Source organism: Lipotes vexillifer, unplaced genomic scaffold (genome assembly GCF_000442215.2).
Source record: "Lipotes vexillifer unplaced genomic scaffold, Lipotes_vexillifer_v1.1 scaffold1691, whole genome shotgun sequence".
Lineage (NCBI taxonomy): Eukaryota > Metazoa > Chordata > Mammalia > Artiodactyla > Lipotidae > Lipotes > Lipotes vexillifer.
Genome location: NW_006789046.1, coordinates 4,119,657 through 4,136,208, shown reverse-complemented (window position 1 = coordinate 4,136,208; position 16,552 = coordinate 4,119,657). Strand labels below are relative to the sequence as shown.

At 58.4% G+C, this 16,552-nt stretch overlaps 1 protein-coding gene and 1 non-coding gene across 3 annotated transcripts in view; one reads left to right on the top strand and one right to left on the bottom strand.

The window, feature by feature from the left end:
* Positions 1-16,552, top strand: part of SEPTIN9 (septin 9) — a 143,798-nt gene that overhangs the window by 49,898 nt on the left and 77,348 nt on the right. For both annotated transcript variants that reach the window (XM_007462373.1, XM_007462372.1), the window contains exon 2: positions 12,984-13,625. In XM_007462373.1, coding sequence (XP_007462435.1) covers positions 12,984-13,625 — 642 coding nt within the window. The remainder of the gene's footprint in view (positions 1-12,983; positions 13,626-16,552) is intronic.
* TRNAG-CCC (transfer RNA glycine (anticodon CCC)) lies at positions 12,452-12,524 on the bottom strand. The gene has a single exon. It is a non-coding gene; the product is annotated as a tRNA-Gly (tRNA).

Below are 16,552 nucleotides of genomic sequence, written 5' to 3'. Positions count from 1 at the left end.
TACGCCCCCCCCCCCAGACCCTCCTACACCTAGCAGTTCTGCTGAGGACAACTTGGCTGAAATTCTCCATTTTTAGTTAAGAAAAGAATTACTCCCACCTGCAGCCCTGTTTCCTGCAGGCGCTTTCTCTCTGCTGCTCCGGACCTCCCCCACCCAGGAGCTTTCAGGCTGGGGGGTTGGTTGTGTCCCTGGTGTTGTAGGGGACCCGGGCAGTTTCCTGGTGTGTGTATGAGGGGCGGCTTAGCCCTCTCTGCCCCATGGCCCCCTGCAGCTGGTGGCCAGAAGGGTCTGGCTGTCCGGGGGCTTTGCAGGGTGGGAATCGGGGAGGTGGTGATTGGCAGCTTGGGTCCCGCGTGGCTGGCAGCCAGGTCAGAGGTTATGGGGCTGAGTTGGTGGTACTGGGTGGTAGGGGCGGGGTGGGTCTCTCGGAGCACTCTGTGGCACAGCGGGTTTGGAGTTTACTGTATACAGCTCTCATCTTTTCCCTCTCCCTCAGGGCAGAAGCAGAACTGAGAGGTTGTCAGTTTTGGGGCTGTGGCTCTGGGGGGTGTGGGTAGTTTACCTATCCACCTGCAGCTGCGCAGGCCGGTGGTGGAAGGCTCCCACACTGCCTGCCCCAGAGGCCCTTCCTCTCTTGGGAAGAAAGTGTGGGGGGACCAGAGGCCGCCTTACAGGGTCATATTTAAGGCTGGTCACCCTCCGAGAATGCTCGGGGCACAGTGCCCGCCCTGCCCAGAAGACAGGTCTGTTCTGTCTTTCGGGAGGTTTTTGCCTAAACCTGTGGGGGGCAGGTGAACACTCAGAGGCTCAAAGAACAAACGTAAAGAGAAAAGAATAAGTGGGTCGCTGCCTGGAAGCCGTGACTGGGTGGCCCCTGGAAGGTGCAACAGAAAAACAGAACAGCTGCGTGGCCAGTTCAGAGGCCGGGGGCAGAGATGTGTGAGGGGCTGGGAGTCCGAAGGAGCATGTGAGTGTCCTGTGGCCGCAGCAAAGACCACAGGCTGGGGGCTTAAAGCACAGTTCTGAGTCCAGAAAGTCCAAATTCAAGGTGTGAGTGGGGCTGGTTCCTCCTGCCCAGCCTCTCCTCCCAGCTCCTGGGGGCGCTGGCCAACCGTGGTGCCCTTGACTGGTAGACACATCCCCCCAGTCTCTGCTCCCTGTGTCTCCGTGTCTCTCTCTCTGCCTTTTTTAAAAAAATAAATTTATTTATTTACTTATTTTTGGCCGCGTTGGGTCTTCGTTGCTGCGCGTGGGCTTTCTCTAGTTGCGGCGAGCGCGGGCTACTCTTGTGTGCGGGCTTCCCATTGCGGTGGCTTCTCTTGTTGCGGAGCACGGGCTCTAGGCATGCAGGCTTCAGTAGTTGTGGTGTGTGGGCTCAGTAGTTGTGGCGCACGGGCTTAGTTGCTCCGCGTCATGTGGGATCTTCCCGGACAAGGGCTCAAACCCGTGTCCCTTGCATTGGCAGGCGGATTCTTAACCACTGCGCCACCAGGGAAGCCCTGTCTCTGCTCTTAGGAGCACACTCACTCTCAGATTTTGGATCCGTCCTAAATCCAGGGTAATCTAATCTCAAGGCTCTTAATTACATCTTTAAAGATCCTATTTCCACATAAGGTCACGTGCACAGTTTCTGGGGGTTAGGACACGGAACAGTCTTTGGGGGGCCCCATTTGCCCTCTGCATCAGCCCTCCTTGAGGGCCAGCAGAGTGTCTGGGTGTGGGTCGGGAGACCAGGCTTGGACGGGCTTAATGGCGTGACTTTGACCAATGGTCTCCGCGGGCCTCAGCCTCCCCGTCTGTATCCCCAGAGCGTGAGGGGACCCTGTCTCTGATCCTCTGCCTGGTGGTACAGCCGGGCCTAGAGGCCTTGCCCGGCTTCCTTTAGGTTTCCAGGATTCTCCCCGAGTTCCAGGTGGCCGTGTTGAGTTGGCCAGGATCTGGCTGTTCCTGGTGAGAGCCTGGTAAGGCCTCAAGAGGAGCCCTGGAGGTGGCCTCACTCAGGCCCCACCAGGGCTCTTTGGAACAGCTGGGCAGTCCCTGGGAGCCCCTTCCAGAATCTCCTCAAGGTCCAGCCGTGGCCTGTGTCACACAACAAACCCACTTCCTCCTGTCAGTTTTCTGGACTCTTCCTTCTCTGCCAGTCCCTGAGTGTAGAGACCAAGTCCTCCTGAACCCTCAAGTCGGCCTTGGTGCCTGCAGGGCTTTGTGGTCATGGAGACTCCGTCCTCTCGCCCAGCGGAGCTTGGCTAGTTTGGGGTCATGCGCTGTGACCCACTCCATTCCTCGGGAGGCCTGGGGAGCAGCTGGACTCCTGGCTGCTGCTCTGACCCGGGCCTGAACTCTGCTCTGTAGGGTCACCGTCCCCAGAGCTCATATGGGCCTGGGCAGCACCCGCCTGCGCCCGCCCTCAGGCCACACCACAGAGAGCTGCAACTGTCCCTCTGGCGTGATTAATGGAGGGCTCCAGCTGGGCCCAGCAGCCCCTGGTATTAGGGGTTTTTTTGGTTTTTTTTTTTGCATTTTTAAGTGTTTCTACCATTTCCTGCAGTAGTCAGCAGGATGGTTCCTCTTCCCGGTGGATAGGGAACAGCCACCACCCGCTACGCTGAGAATAGAGAAGGGAACATCATCTCCACCAGGATGGACTGTCACGCCCAGCCCGGTGCCGTGGAGCTGAGACCACCCGGTGCACCCGGGGGCTCTGGGGTCCTGCTCTGCACCCAGCCCAGTCGTGTGGGAAAGAGCCAGCAGAGGCGCGGACGGCTGTGAGCAGGCCAGCTTTTCGTGGATGGGATGATCCTTGCTCTGTGGTCAGGGGGTGGGGCTAGGGGAGCGGAACCCTCTTGTTGGGGGAAGGGCTGTGCCCGAGAGGGGCGTTGTGGATTAAAGGGCCCTGTAACCTTTGAGCCCTCGGAGCTGCTGCCTGTGGCTTTGGTTTCGAAGTCAGTCCCCTCCCAGGGGCTCCCTCCTGCCCTCCATGGCTGCCATTTATCAGGGGACCTTTGACCCTCGGAGGCCAGAAAGGTCGTCTGTCCCCTCCTCTCCCCCCAGGCTGGGCCGCACCTAGGCCCTCCTCCTCGGCCTTTCAGGAAGCCTGGTCACCACCACCCCCAGCGTCCCCACCCTGGGTCAGGAAATTCTTCCCCTATCTGGCCCGCATCTCCTCACACGCGGCTTCAGCCCCGTTCCGAAGCCCCGTTCCGTCTGTCCTTTGAGTGGAGAGAGCCCACAGCTGGCCTAAGAGGGGGAGGACAGATGGGTCTAAATGTGCTCATGTTCCCATAACTTTAATTTCATCAAGGAAAGAAGGAAGTCCAGTGTCTTAGGGTGACTGTTAAAGTCTGCCCGGAATGACCCCGGTGTCGCCAGAACCAGGGGGACCGGTAGATGGCTGGAGCGAGAAGAGGCCCCAGAAGTGGCTTCCTCGGAGCGTTTGCTGTGGTTTTTCTCTGTGTTGAGAGATTTCTTGAAGCAAAAGTTGCTGTGTGGCTGTCCCATGATGCCTGCCAGGGTCTCCACTGTCAGGTTGCTCCCCAACCCTGAGAGCCGTCACCCCAAGACCCTTCTCTGACGGCAGGGAGGGGAACACCGGTAATGAACCCGCCTTAGGTAGGCCGACCAGATAATTCATTGCCCCGATGGGGACCCTGTTGGGAATGAACAGGGCGCCCTGATGGATGACAGTGGAACAAGGGGTGTGAGCTGGGTGGGCTGGACACAAGGGCCCTGCCCCAGGAAGATGGGGGCGAGGCTGGGAGGCCAGGGGGCAGCCAGCGGCAGGAATGGGCTGCTGGCCCAGGCGTTGGCAGCTGTGAAGGTCTGGGGTGACCTGATGGCTGACGCAGGCTGAGAGGGGAGAGGTCCTTCCTGCCAGCCAGCCCGATTCCAGGGCACCCATGTGCCCCTCCCCAAGCTGGTGAGTCACTGCGGAAAGTGGCTTCGGCATCAACAGAGGCTGAGGAGGCTGAACAGAAAGGCCCACGGCAGCCGAAAAATCTGTTCTCTCGATGCGTGAATTTCCTGCGGCTGCAAAGTGCCACAGACTGGGGAGCTTCAAACATAGCAATGTGGTTGGTCTCTCCCAGGTCTAGAGGCCAGAAGTCGGATGTCAGGTGTGGGCAGCGTTGGTTCCTTCTGGAGACTCCGAGTGAGAGCCTCTTTCACGCCCCTCTCCCAGTTTCCAGTGACGGCCGAGAATCCTCGGCGTCCCTTGGCTTGTGTATGCGTCCCCGCATCTTCACACGGTCTCCTCTGTGTGTCTTCCTTTCTGTCTCTTACGAGGACACCTGTCATGGAGTTAGGGCCCACCCTAATGGAGGGTGATCTCACTTCGAGATCCTTGCCTTAATTACATCTGCAAAGACCCTTTTCCCACATCACTTTCACAGGGTCCGGGAGTTAGGACTCAGACCATTTTGGGGGCCACTGTTGGACCGGTGTCCTCTGCAGATGGCATGAGGTTTGGAAGCCCTGTGAAGGAAGCAGACAGGACCTATTCTGGGTGGATTACACTGTGTAGCTGGGCTGGGGAGGGCTGGTTCTAACCTGTGTCCTTACTAGCCAGGGCGCTAGGGAGCTTTTTCCAGGGAGAAATTAACGTAATGAATTTGGGGATTAAGAGAAGGTCTGAAATCCGAGGGCTGGCTGTTGACCACAGCTGCCACTGGGCTCCCTGCCCGTTGTGAGGGGTCTTGTTCATGTCCCGAGTTGAGGGGGCCAGGGATCACCTTTGCACTCTTTTTGTGCCTGGAAATGTCATGGGCGGGAAGGGCTGCGTGGAGGGACGTCCCCCTGCGGTGAGTGGCAGCCTGGGAAGGGAGGAGGGGGCCTGTTGCTTTCTCTTGGCCCAACTTGGGAACCCAACTGGCAGGCACGGCAGACCTCCTTCCCACGTCGCTGTTCCAGGGTGGGCCGTGGGCCAGGGCTCCTGGGGGGGAAGCTGTGAGAAGCAGGAAGGCCCCCTGGGGTGCCCGTGTCCTAACAGCCAAAGTAAAAGACAATCCTCAAAGTAAATTGCAGGGTGGAGGGATTGACCTCACATCTTTCACCTGGGCTTTAAGACCCCCTGGGGAACCTCCAGTTCTCAGGGACACTGGGCTCGCCCCGCATGGCCCCTCAGGGCTGAGTGAAAGTGGCTCAGCTTGGTGCTGTTGTCCAGAGCGCACAGGCCATCCCTGTGGGACTGTGCAGGGTGCTGAGATGCAGGCCTGCAACTGGTCAGGGCCCGGAGCAGGGGCTGTGTGCCGCCTTCAGCCACGTGTGCAGCTAAGCCCAGGGTGGCTGGTGCCCTCGGCCAGCACGCCGGGACCCGGAGCCAGAGCGGGAAGCAGGATGGGGCTGGCACTGGACAGGGTTCTTAGGCTGCCGCTGGCCCTGCAGCCCAGCCAGGCCTGCCCAGGGAGGGCAGGGGAGAGGCCCAAGGGGACGATTTTGAGCTATGAGTGCCAGGCTGGGCCTTGTCTCTTCCTTTGTTTGGACTTTGGCTGGTTTCTTGTGTTTCTCAGTGGGAAACCCAGGGCCACCCGCTGACAGTGCTGTTTACTGATGTCCCTGTCCAGGCTCTGCTCAGCCACTGTGTCTATTTTAAGCCCTTCCTCTTGGACTATTTTACTTCCTGAGGACACCCCCTCTCACTTTCCCCATCTGCATCCTTTTCCCTGCCCTGAGCCTGCCGCCCCCCCACCCTCACCTGCCCTCTCAGCCTCCTCCACTGGCCCCCCTGAGGCAGTTCCTGAGACAAGGATTCGGGTGGGAGGTGATCCCAGGTGGTCCCCAGGCATGGGAGCGAGACACGACCGAGGGTGCTGGGGGACCCTGCACCAAGCCCCCCAGAGTGTTTACCCTCCAGTTACTGCCTAAAGGCTGTGTGCCAGGGAAGCGCTCTTAACCCCTTCCTGCCTTCCGGGCCTGGGCACCAGGGGGGCGCCGGGGGAGGCCCTCGGGCACAAGGGAAGATACTGGCCGTGGATGTGATGGACACGGGTAAGGCACGTGCAGCCTCGGCCCCCAGTGGGGTGACCACACATGCCCGTGTGCACACCCACCCCGCGGGGTGCACACACAGATGGCAGTTATACCAACAGCAGTCGTGACTGCTGCCCGGGCACCACTGTGTCAGCGCCTCAGCACCACACATGGGGAAGCAGATGCCCGGAGGTGACTGTGGTTGTGCTGCCCCCTGTTTGAGCCCCTGCATTAGGCCCTGAAAGCAGGAGTCCGATGTGCATCCAGGCTGCAAGGCCCCCACGTCCGGCCAGCTCTCGGCTCATCCGAGGCACGCAGGGCCTTTGTCCTGCCCTGCCCTCTGCCTGGGATCGTCCCCCTTGCCCTGCCCTGCCCGGTTTTCCCCAGTGAATTTGTTCTTTCGCCTGGACCAGATCTTGCTTTTGTGGCCTTGGGTTCCTTTCCTCCGGAGGATTGTTATTTCAGGGACCGGCCCGTTGGCCCACCGATTCCTGTTCCATCTTCCCTGCTGCCCTGGAGGGAGCTTGTCCGCCCAGCTGCAGCCCCAGCTCCCTGTCCTCGCGGGAGAGCAGGAACTGGGGGGTTGCGTCCAGCCCACCCCAGGGGTCGCACGCGCTCCGGACTCACTCTGTGAGTCTGATGGCCCATGCACTTAGCTTCAGGGTTGACTTTTCTTGTGACCTTTTCCTGCAGCCTCAGGCCAGGGAGCAAGGAGGTGCCCTTCGCCTGCTACCCTGTGTTTCCTGGGTGTCTCACCCTGGCTCCCAGGTGGCCATTGTTTCTCAGGACAGAACCTGCTTTGCTGCTCCCTGGAAGAGACTCACTTTCACCAGGGCCATGCTCCTGGAGCCTGAGCCCAGAATCAGACCCCCTGAGCTGGGCAGTGGCCACGTTGCTCCTCCCACTGGAGCTGACCCTGGTTTTGTTTTGACCTTGTTCTCTAACATTTCTTTGCATGACATTTGTCCCAGGCTGGAGCAGGGCTTTGTGGCTCAGCCCGTGTCCCCTCCCCAGACTGAGGCCCGCGGTGTGATCCAGGAAGTGTTCCTGGAGCGGGGAGAGGTTTGTGGGCAGGCAGCGTGCCTGTGGTCAGAGCGGGGGCCCTCACAATGGCCTCTTGTGTGCGGCACATTCCTCCTTAAACAGGCCCAGATCCAGGCTGCTCCTGCCTCGACCCCCATGCGCACGACGACGGGAGGTTTGCATCTGGCCAGGCGGCCTGGCCTCTGCAGCAGCCGAGACTGTAGGTGTTTGATGGACCGGGAGAGGCTGGGCCGGAGGCGCAGTTATCCACACCCTCCCCCTCTTCTTAGCAAGGTTTGTTTTTTAAGAGCAGTGTTGATGGTTTTATCCCCTGAAAATATGAAGTGACCCACATTAGCATAGGCACCTTGGGAAAAGGCAGGAAAGTGTAATGAATTAAACGGCCACCTTAATTCCATCCAGAGGCGGCTGTTTTCCTCGAATGTGCGTGCACCCTGCACGTGTGTGTGTGAGATGAATCCAGGCCCGTGCATGCAGCTTGGATCCTGCTATTTTTACTTCGTATTCTCAGCATTTCTCATCTTCAGAACTGTGATTTTGATGACTTTGCAGGACTCTGGCATATGGGTTCAGAAAACTCTACGTAAACTCGAATTGTTTCCAGCATTTGCTGTTTTAATGCTGATGCAAACATCCCGTACATAAATCTTTCTGTACGTCTGATGATTTCCTGGGGGTAAATTCCCAGCAGTGGGCCAAAGGGCACGACAGTCTTCAGGCTCATGTGCTCGTGGGGAAGGGCTGATTGGGGCCGAGGAGGGCTTTGGGGAGCAAGCAGCGTTCAAGCCCGGCTTTGGGCGTTCTTGACTTCACGAGAGGGAGAACGGGGGCGTTCTTATTTGGGAAATGGTGTGAGGACGGGTGGGCCCCCAGTGCCCTGTGGGAGATGTCAGTCCTTTTCCCTCCCGGTGGCAGTTCGGGGACCCTCCCAGTACAGCCTGGTCCCATGTTTGTTTGGTGCCCCGCAGCCATGCAGTTTGTCCTGTCCAACTTCGGGGCGGGGGTGTGGGGGTCTCTTGCCTGCCCTCTGAGGGCATTTAGCATCCTGCAGACAAAAGAGGAACAGCACAGCGCCACTCCCCACTGCCCTGGTCCAGTGAAAGGCCACTTTTCTGCCCGTCAGTCCCCCATCAGATGCGGTTACGTAGGAGCCTCCAGTCTGCACTCTTGCTGGCTTCCTGGGCCGCACTTGGACCCCCTGGGCTGCCTCTCCGCAGGGAGCGGGGAGAACAGTAAAGTGGAAAAAAGCACCCCCTGCCGTGGTGGATTATAGCCATTCTCCACGGAGGAAGTGGAAGGAGTTTCCAGGGTGAGTTTGACCCTGGAAAGGGAGGGGTGGCTGTGCGTGTTGGGGCAGGACCTGGAGCGTGTGTTTAGGACTTCCGTTGGGGGACGGGATGCTGGAGGACCCTGTCCTGCCAGCTTCGTGACAAGCCGTCTCCTAATTCTTCCCAGCTGGGTGCTAATTGTGTCATGACATCCTCTGTACAGAGGCGGCTGCTCCTAGGGCATCCCTCGCACAGCCTGCCTTAAAAAATGATCTTTGGTTTCATCACCAAATATTCCGGTGTAAATCTAGAGCAATGTTATTCTCGTGACGACTTCTCCCACCGTCCGGGGTTTTGTGTGATTCCTGAAAAAGGAGTCAGCTTTTCCTCCTCTGGGTGCCTGATACAGCAGTTCTGGAGCTCGGCCACGCTTCGATTGGTCCACCCGTTGGACGTTTCTACTTTTTCTTCTTTTTTTTTTTTTTTTTTTTTTTTTTTTTGCCCACCCCGCCGCCCAGCCATATTTCCTACCACTCACCCCCCTGTTCTGGTGCAAAATCTGGGCATGAGACCTAGCTTTGACACTTTATCACCATGTGACCTTGGGTCAGTCACTGGTTATGTTAGTCCAGGACCCCCAGAAACAGATGTCCGTTTTTTTTTTTTTTTTTTTTTTTTTTTTTTTTTTTTTTATGTTTTGGCCACACCTCGCGGCTTGCGGAATCTTAGTTCCCTGACCAGGGATTGAACCCGGGCCCACAGCAGTGAAATCGCCGAGTCCTAACCACTGGGCCGCCACGGGAAGTCCTTGGACGTTTCTTGAGTGGGGCTGGGTGCAGAGTGGGCGTGACAGCACCAGCGGGAAGGGCCCCAGACAGCCTTGTAGCCCAGTGGTTTCATCCCTCCAACGGTCCCTGTGTTAGCTCCCTGTGGCTGATGTAACAAATGACCACAAACAATGTGGCTTAAACAACAGAAATTTACTTCCATGGTTCTGGAGGCCAGATGTCCAAAAGCAAGGTGTTGGCAGCGCCAGCTTTCTCCAAAGCTTCTAGGAAAGAATCCTTCCTGGCCTCTTCCAGCTTCTGACGGCCCCAGGCATCTTTGGCTTGCGGCTGCATCACTCCAGTCTCTGTCTCTGTTGTCACATGACCTCCGTGTCTCTAAGATCTCCCTCTTCTTTCTCTTATAAGGACACTTACCGGACTTCTCAAGCCCACCCTAAATCCAGGATAATCTCATCTTGAATCCTTACCTTGATTACATCTGCAAAGACTTTTTCTAAGTAAGGTCACATTCACAGGTTCTGGGGGTTAGGACTTGGACGTAGCTTTTGGGTTGGACGGGGGGACACTGTTCAACTCCCTACAGAACCTTAGAGGAAAGTGAAACTTCTCAGGCTGAGATGGGGTTGAGGGCCTGGTGCCTCCCTGCTCTGGGCCCACAGTTACAAACCTGTGATCGGGTCTGGCTTTTACGTTGTGCATAAGAAGCACCCGAGGCCCAGGAAGGGCTGGAGGGCTGGCTCGTGGTGTAACAGAGGAGAGGACTCCGGCTCTCTTCCCAGGGAGCTTGAAGTCAGTCCCAGCAGCCTGGGATGATCGGGATGACACAGGAGGGAGTGGCGTGAACTGCACGGGGCCACCACGGCAGGCTTTGGGAGGAGGCAAGAGTGAGTCTGGCTTTAGTGGGGGGACTTGAAATCCTTGGATGGGGGCAGTGCTTGTTTGTGGGGATGGCGTAAGCCATCAGGAACCCCCATCAGCCCTGGATGTTTGCTGAGCAGTGACCGTCCTGATGGTGGGAACAGCCCTTGTCCTCTCGGAGAGAACTAGACTAATGGGGGTGTTGGTGCTGGCCATTGAATGCCTGGATAGATAATACAGCCGAGTGCTAAGCATGCGGATAGTATGGGCCCAGAGAGTGGCATGTGCCAGGAAGAGGCACAGAGCAGCCAAAGAGAGGAGAGGGTGGCGGATGGGGCCGGGTTTGTGCGTTCTGTGTAGATTTTGTGTTCCGGGGAGCAGTGATCTGTGTGCCGGCCAGTCTGGCTCCGTCATCGCCGAATCGGGCCTCCCGACTCAGGGAGGCCTTTGCTTTGGTGCAGGGTCTTAATTCATGAGTTGCAGTTGGAGGTTCATTCAAATGGGCTCCCCAAGAAGGGGGCTCTCCAAACAGGGGCACAGACCTGGTCGGGACTCCCAGGAAAAGGTCGTCTTATTCCCGTGGGGCAAACCTGGGAAGGAGCCCTCACCCACCTAGTTCCTGTTCCCCCAACTTGGCCCCAAGGAGCTAACACCAAGGACTCTTGGACATGCACATGCCTAGGTGGGTGGGGTGTGGACCCCTCCTCGAGAGAGCTCACAGACAGACAGGAGCCACCATCGGGGACAGTTTGGACAGTGATCTCGGGGCGGGGGTAGACCAGATGTCTCGGGAGGCCCTGGGAACCATGAGAGGGCAGAGTTCCGGGCATTCAGCCCTGGACTTTCTGGCCAGTTTAGCAGGCACTTGACCTCTCCCTGGGCACTTGAGGCTTCTTTGGATGGGCAGTTTGTACCCTGCATATCTTGCCGGACAGCCCCCGATGAGAGGCAGATCTGCGCCAGCTGGGGTCCTTGCACAGGCACACCCCTGCCGCACTTGGCCATGTGCCTCATCAACCCGAGGTCACGGCAGGGCCCACTGGCCAAGTGCAGCCCTTGGATGTGATTTCCTTTGACCGCACAGTGTTTTTAAAGGGGTTGTTTTGCTTTGTTTGTGCCAGCATTTAAAAATCAGGAGATAACATATAAAAAAAAATTCAGATTTTCAGATTCTCTTGAATCAGGAACTCTGGCCACATTGCACACACATGCCTGCTTGGCTGCAATGAAGCTGAACAGCAGGTGTGTCCCTGAGTCAGTGCGTGGTGAGGCGCCCGCTCCCGAAATCTGCACAGCTCCCTCCCTCGGAGGACATTTCCCATCCCTGCAGGGCCTCTGGGCCGGTCGGGCTTTGTGACCCGGGATTTTGTGCCCTCTGTCCTCCGAGAAGGAGGTGTGCTCAGGGCTTAGACAGGGTCCCCCAGGGGTGTCACGTTTGGGGAACTGGTGGTTCCAGCGCCAGGTATCAGGGTCTGGGGTCTCCTTTGCTTCCCCCTACGTCCAGTGCTTCAGAGCACACACGCCCCTGGCCACCCACCCACTCGGCCACCCACTACACCCTGGTCTTCTGAAGGAGGTAATGTCCACAGGGAAGAGACGAGGGCTGTGTTGGAATTTGGAGGAAGGAAGACTGGAGGCAGGGGCTGCTCAGAATGGCCCTGAGAGCTGGTGTTGGGGGCTGGGGACCAGCTGCGGGCTGGGGGAGGAAATTGGTGGGGGGGATCCCTGTAATCCTGGGCTCCTGGGGCTGTGAGGTGAGGTGGGGAGGGGGGTGGGAGAGACACTGTGGGTCGCTGAGGGCGCGCTGTGGGCCCGGCTGGGGAGGAGCTCGTGCATGTTCCTGCCCCGCGGGCCCCTTCCCACTCTGGTCTTTATAACCGGGAGCAGCTGGTTCTCGTTTGCAGCTTGGCTGCAGGGACTGTGGGGATAGTGGCTCCTCAGGCAGTGTCCCCACCGCCTTGGAGGGAGCAGATCCTGGCGGAGATGGCGGGTGGCCGGGTGGAAATGCTGGGCTGTGGGGTGGCAGTTGGGTGGTCAGTGTCCTGCATGGGCCCAGGTCCGGCTGGGGCAAGTGGTATAGGATGGAGGCAGAAGGAGCCGGTGTGAGGACTAAGAAAGGCAGCGGTGTGCCCAGGATCTCCATTATTCCACCAGAAAGGAGTAAGAACCCTGGGCCTTGGAGTTAGACGCATCTTCCGGCTCTGCTACTCACCCCACGCCACTGGGCACTTTGCTTAAGCACCTGGGCCTCAGTTTTCCCATCTGTATCAGGGGATTATAGCATCGTTTACACCATGGGGTTAGGGTGGGGGAGTAAATGTGGTTCTGCACAGTAAGCCCAATGCCTTGCCTGTGTTAAGAGTTCCAGTGTTGGCTGTCCATGCTGTTATTGATATGGTGGTGACATTCCCATCGAGATTCTTTTTTTTTTCCTAGTGAATTTTTGTATTTATTTATTTATTTGGCTGCGCCAGGTCTTAGTTGTGGCACGCGGGATCTTTTTAGTTGCAGCATGCATGCGAAATCTGGTTCCCTGACCAGGGATCGAACCCGGGCCCCCTGCATTGGGAGCGCAGAGTCTTAACCACTGGACCACCAGGGAAGTCCCCCCTTCGAGATTCTGATTGGTTATGGTTGTGGCTGTTATTACGGGGGACATCTCGCCACCGCTGCTGCTGCTGGTGTCTGTGTTGGGCGGAGGTGAGGAGGGAAAGAAATCAAAGGCCCCTCCCTTGAGCCAGAACATCCTTATAGAAAATGTAGCTGGCGGGACCATGGCCACGGCAGGACAGAGAGGACAGAGGGCGTCCTCCAAGCTTCGCCTTTTCTCTCTCCCAGAACACGTGGCTGCTGATGCCTCAGTCCCCTAGGAGAGTGGGGCTGTCCTCTCTTCTTCCTGAGAGGTGAAGGGCGCAAGATTCTTCCCGAGGGCCCGTGGCTGTAGCATCCCCGCCTGCCGCCCTCTGGTGTTCACCGTTAGCGGGATGTTCACCGTTAGCGGGATGTTCCCAGGGGTTCCCGAGCCGTCTACTTACCACATTCTCCTCGCTTTCTCTTTCAGCCTTGAAAAGATCTTTTGAGGTCGAGGAGGTCGAGACGCCCAACTCCACCCCAACCCGGAGGGTCCAGACTCCCCTGCTCCGGGCCTCTGTGGCCAGCTCCACGCAGAAGTTCCAGGACCTGGGTGTGAAGAACTCAGAGCCCGCGGCCCGCCATGTAGACTCCCTCAGCCAGCGATCCCCCAAGGCTGCCCTGCGGAGGGTCGAGCTCTCGGGCCCCAAGGCCGAGCCCGTGTCTCGGCGCACCGAGATCTCCATCGACATCTCGTCCAAGCAGGTAGAGAACGCCGGCACCGCCGGGCCGTCCCGGTTCGGGCTCAAGCGGGCTGAGGCACTGGGTCACAAGACGCCAGAGCCCACCCCTCGGAGGACGGAGATCACCATAGTCAAGCCCCAGGAGTCAGCCCACCGGAGGATGGAGACCCCCACCTCCAAGATCCCTGAGGTGCCCGCCATCCCCACCGCCGACGCAGCCCCCAAGAGGGTCGAGATCCAGGTGCCCAAGCCAGCCGAGGGGCCCGCCTCCCCCATCCCATCCCAGACCCTGGAGAATTCGGAACCCACCGCGATGTCTCAGCTGCAGAGCAGGCTGGAGCCCAAGCCCCAGCCGCCCGTGGCCGAGGCCCCACCCAAGAGCCAGGAGGGTGAGTAGCAGGTGCTGGTCGTCCGTGCTGCGGTGATTTTGGGGTTGGGGAGCTGGCTTTGCCCTGGAGTCTTGGAGGAGGAAGCTGAATATTGAGGAGGGGGAGCGTATACTTCCAAAGGCTCAGGGGAGGGGACCGGCAGCTCTTCCTGTCCGCGGGGGATGGACCGAGATGCAGCAAGTTGGATTTGAGTTAGACTTGGCAAAGAATCTCTGGTTTGTGGAGGGCCCCTGTTAATTGGTCCACAGGGTCGTGGTGTAACCTCTGCTGGGAGCCCAGGACTTGGGGCCAGGAACCGGGGCAGGCTCGTGTCGGGGCTGGATGGGTTTGCGACCCTAGGACAGGCTGTCACATTCTTGGTGGCTGGTGGTCACTGGGCCGTGGGGAGGCAGGCTCCTTCTCAGGACGGGATTGTGACTGCCCCGCTGGTACCCCCGGGGCAGGGTGTGAGGAGGGGTTTTCTGCACAGGAGGGAGGGTCTCCCTCTTCCTCCCCAGGTAGGGAGGGTTGTGGCCAGATGCAAAGGGAGCATGAGAACGCCTCATCTCTGCATGCTAATATTTTCAGGGCTGCCTGGAGGGGGTCCCAGGCCAGGGAGCCCCGTGATTCCTATTCACAGCTCCTTTCGGGGGTGTTCTGCTTGGCTACCATCCTCGGAGGGTCCAGACCCGGACTTGTGCTCACGGGGAGCTCACAGGGGAGGTGGTGCCGGTCCCGTGGGACACCGTTACTGCCCCCGCAGGGAGAGTCTTGGCCCCATGGGCTGTGTTAAGGTGCTGGCTGGGTTGTAAGCCCAGTGGAAGCTGGGTCCAGTTCTGATCCCAGGACTCGGAGCTCAGTAAATGTTCAGTAAGTGTCCTTTGGGTTGAAGAGGCAGAACATTCTGGGATTTTGATATACCTTTTAAAAATTACTTTTAATGGTGGTAAAATACACGTAACAACACTGGTGTAGCCATTTTTAAGTGTACAGTGCATGGGCATTAAAAACATTATGTTGCTGTGCAACTGTCACCGTGATCCATCTCCACAACTTTTTCATCTTCACCACCTGGAACTCTGTCTCCATAACGTACTAACTCCCCCTCCCCCCCCATCCCCTGGCACCCACCATCCTGCTTTTTGTCTCTACAGATTTAACTACTCTGGGTACCTCATGTAGGTGGAATCCTAAATATTTGTCCTTTTGTGTCTGGTTTGTTTCTCTTTGCACATCTTCAAGGTTCATCCATGTTGTGGCAGGCGTCAGAATTTCCTTCCTTTTTAAGGCTCAGTAATATTCCATTATGTGTAGACCACACTTTGCTTATCCATCCATAGTTGATGGGTACCTGGGGTCCTCCTACTGCTTGGCTCTTGTCAATAAAGCTGCTGTGAACATGGGTGTGCAAGTACCTCGAGTCCTTGCTTTGAGTTCTTTCAGGTTTTCCTTTTTGAATGAGAATTTTCCTGCGGTCAGTGGACTTGGGGGCTTGTGATGGGGTGGGGTAGGGGTGTTGGTGGAGCAGCTGCGTTCTGCCCAAGTGCACATCCGACCGAGCAGGTCTGGTGGGCCGAGGGGCTGACTGAATTTCCTGTGACGCTGGGCCACGCTGTGGGCAGCAGGGGCCAAGAGGTCCCTTCCAGCCCTGGTGTGTGAATCTGCATCTCCCCAGACGTGACCCTGCAGAGCCACGCCACCCGCCAGGTGTGCTGGTGCCAATGTCAGGACGCATGGCTGGTGTTTGGGGAGCAGCCAGGAGGCTGCTTCCTCACGCTCTTCTGCTGGTCCAGGGCCTTTGCTGCCGGATACGCAGCCCCGTCACAGGGGTGAGGTGTTCGCGCTCTGCTGAGTCAGACAGCATGTGGCTGGGGAGACGGTCGTCACCGTCCAGATCTTGATGACAGTTGGCACTGCATGCCCGAGGAGGTGGTCCTGCTCTGGGGGACAGACAGGGGGTGTCTGCTCAGGGTGGCACCGGCCTGGGTCGTCAGGGCGGGTGGGGCGGGGCGCAGCCTCGGGCACGTCTAAGAACGTCTTCCTCCAGCGGCGGCCGCTGGTCAGGCCGGACCGTGGGGACTGGTCAGACCAGCTCTGCCTCGGGAGCGGGACGTGAACAGCGGTCGTGGAACCAAGTGGGCGGGGCTGTGGGAGAGCCCCCGGGAGCCCGGGCCTCAGCAGCTGAGTTTTGGAGAGGGTGGGATTTAACCAGGGAAAGACGGGGGAGGGAAGAGCATTCCCAGCTGAGACCGCAGTCCAGAGGTGTTGGGGAGCCTGGTTTTGGGCCTGTGCGGTTTTTCCAGGGAAAAGCATTTCAGTGTCTGAGCTGGGTGCCAGCATCCTGGACCCGCAGCCCCTCTCTGTGCAGATGGAAGTCCAGCTGTTCGTGGAGAGGTCCACGGGCCGGGGGTGGGGGGAGGGGTGTGCTGCCTTCCCTCCCCTGGAGCACAAACTGGGGGTCGGCGTATGTGCCAGTCATGGGTGTGCACATACATGTGTGAACTCACAAGTGTGCTGAGCCCGCCTCCTGTATGTCCTGTTGGCTGGATGGGGAGGGGGCTCTCTGAGACCAGGGCTCACAGTTTGAGAACCTTTGGGTGCATTTGAACCAGGCGGGGGCGTTGGACAGATACTGCAAAGAGGAAGGATGCTCGGGTTTGGAGGAGGTGGGGGCTTGGATGACTCTGGGAGGATTCTCTTCATTTAAAACAGAAGTCACTGTGGGGTGAGGCTGGAAGTAACGCGGGGTGAGAAGTGGGCTGTGGGGGGAGGAAGTAAGGCCCTCTGTGGGCTGGGAAATTTGGCCTTCACCTGCTCACTTGGACGTCCAGTCCTGAGGTCCTGGGCAAGTCCACGTGGAGGCCAGGGTCTTCCCAATGGAGGGTGTTCCCTGCCATCTATTGCAGTGGCTTCTGCAGAGCCCCGGGTCTTAGCTCCCCCCCCCCCGC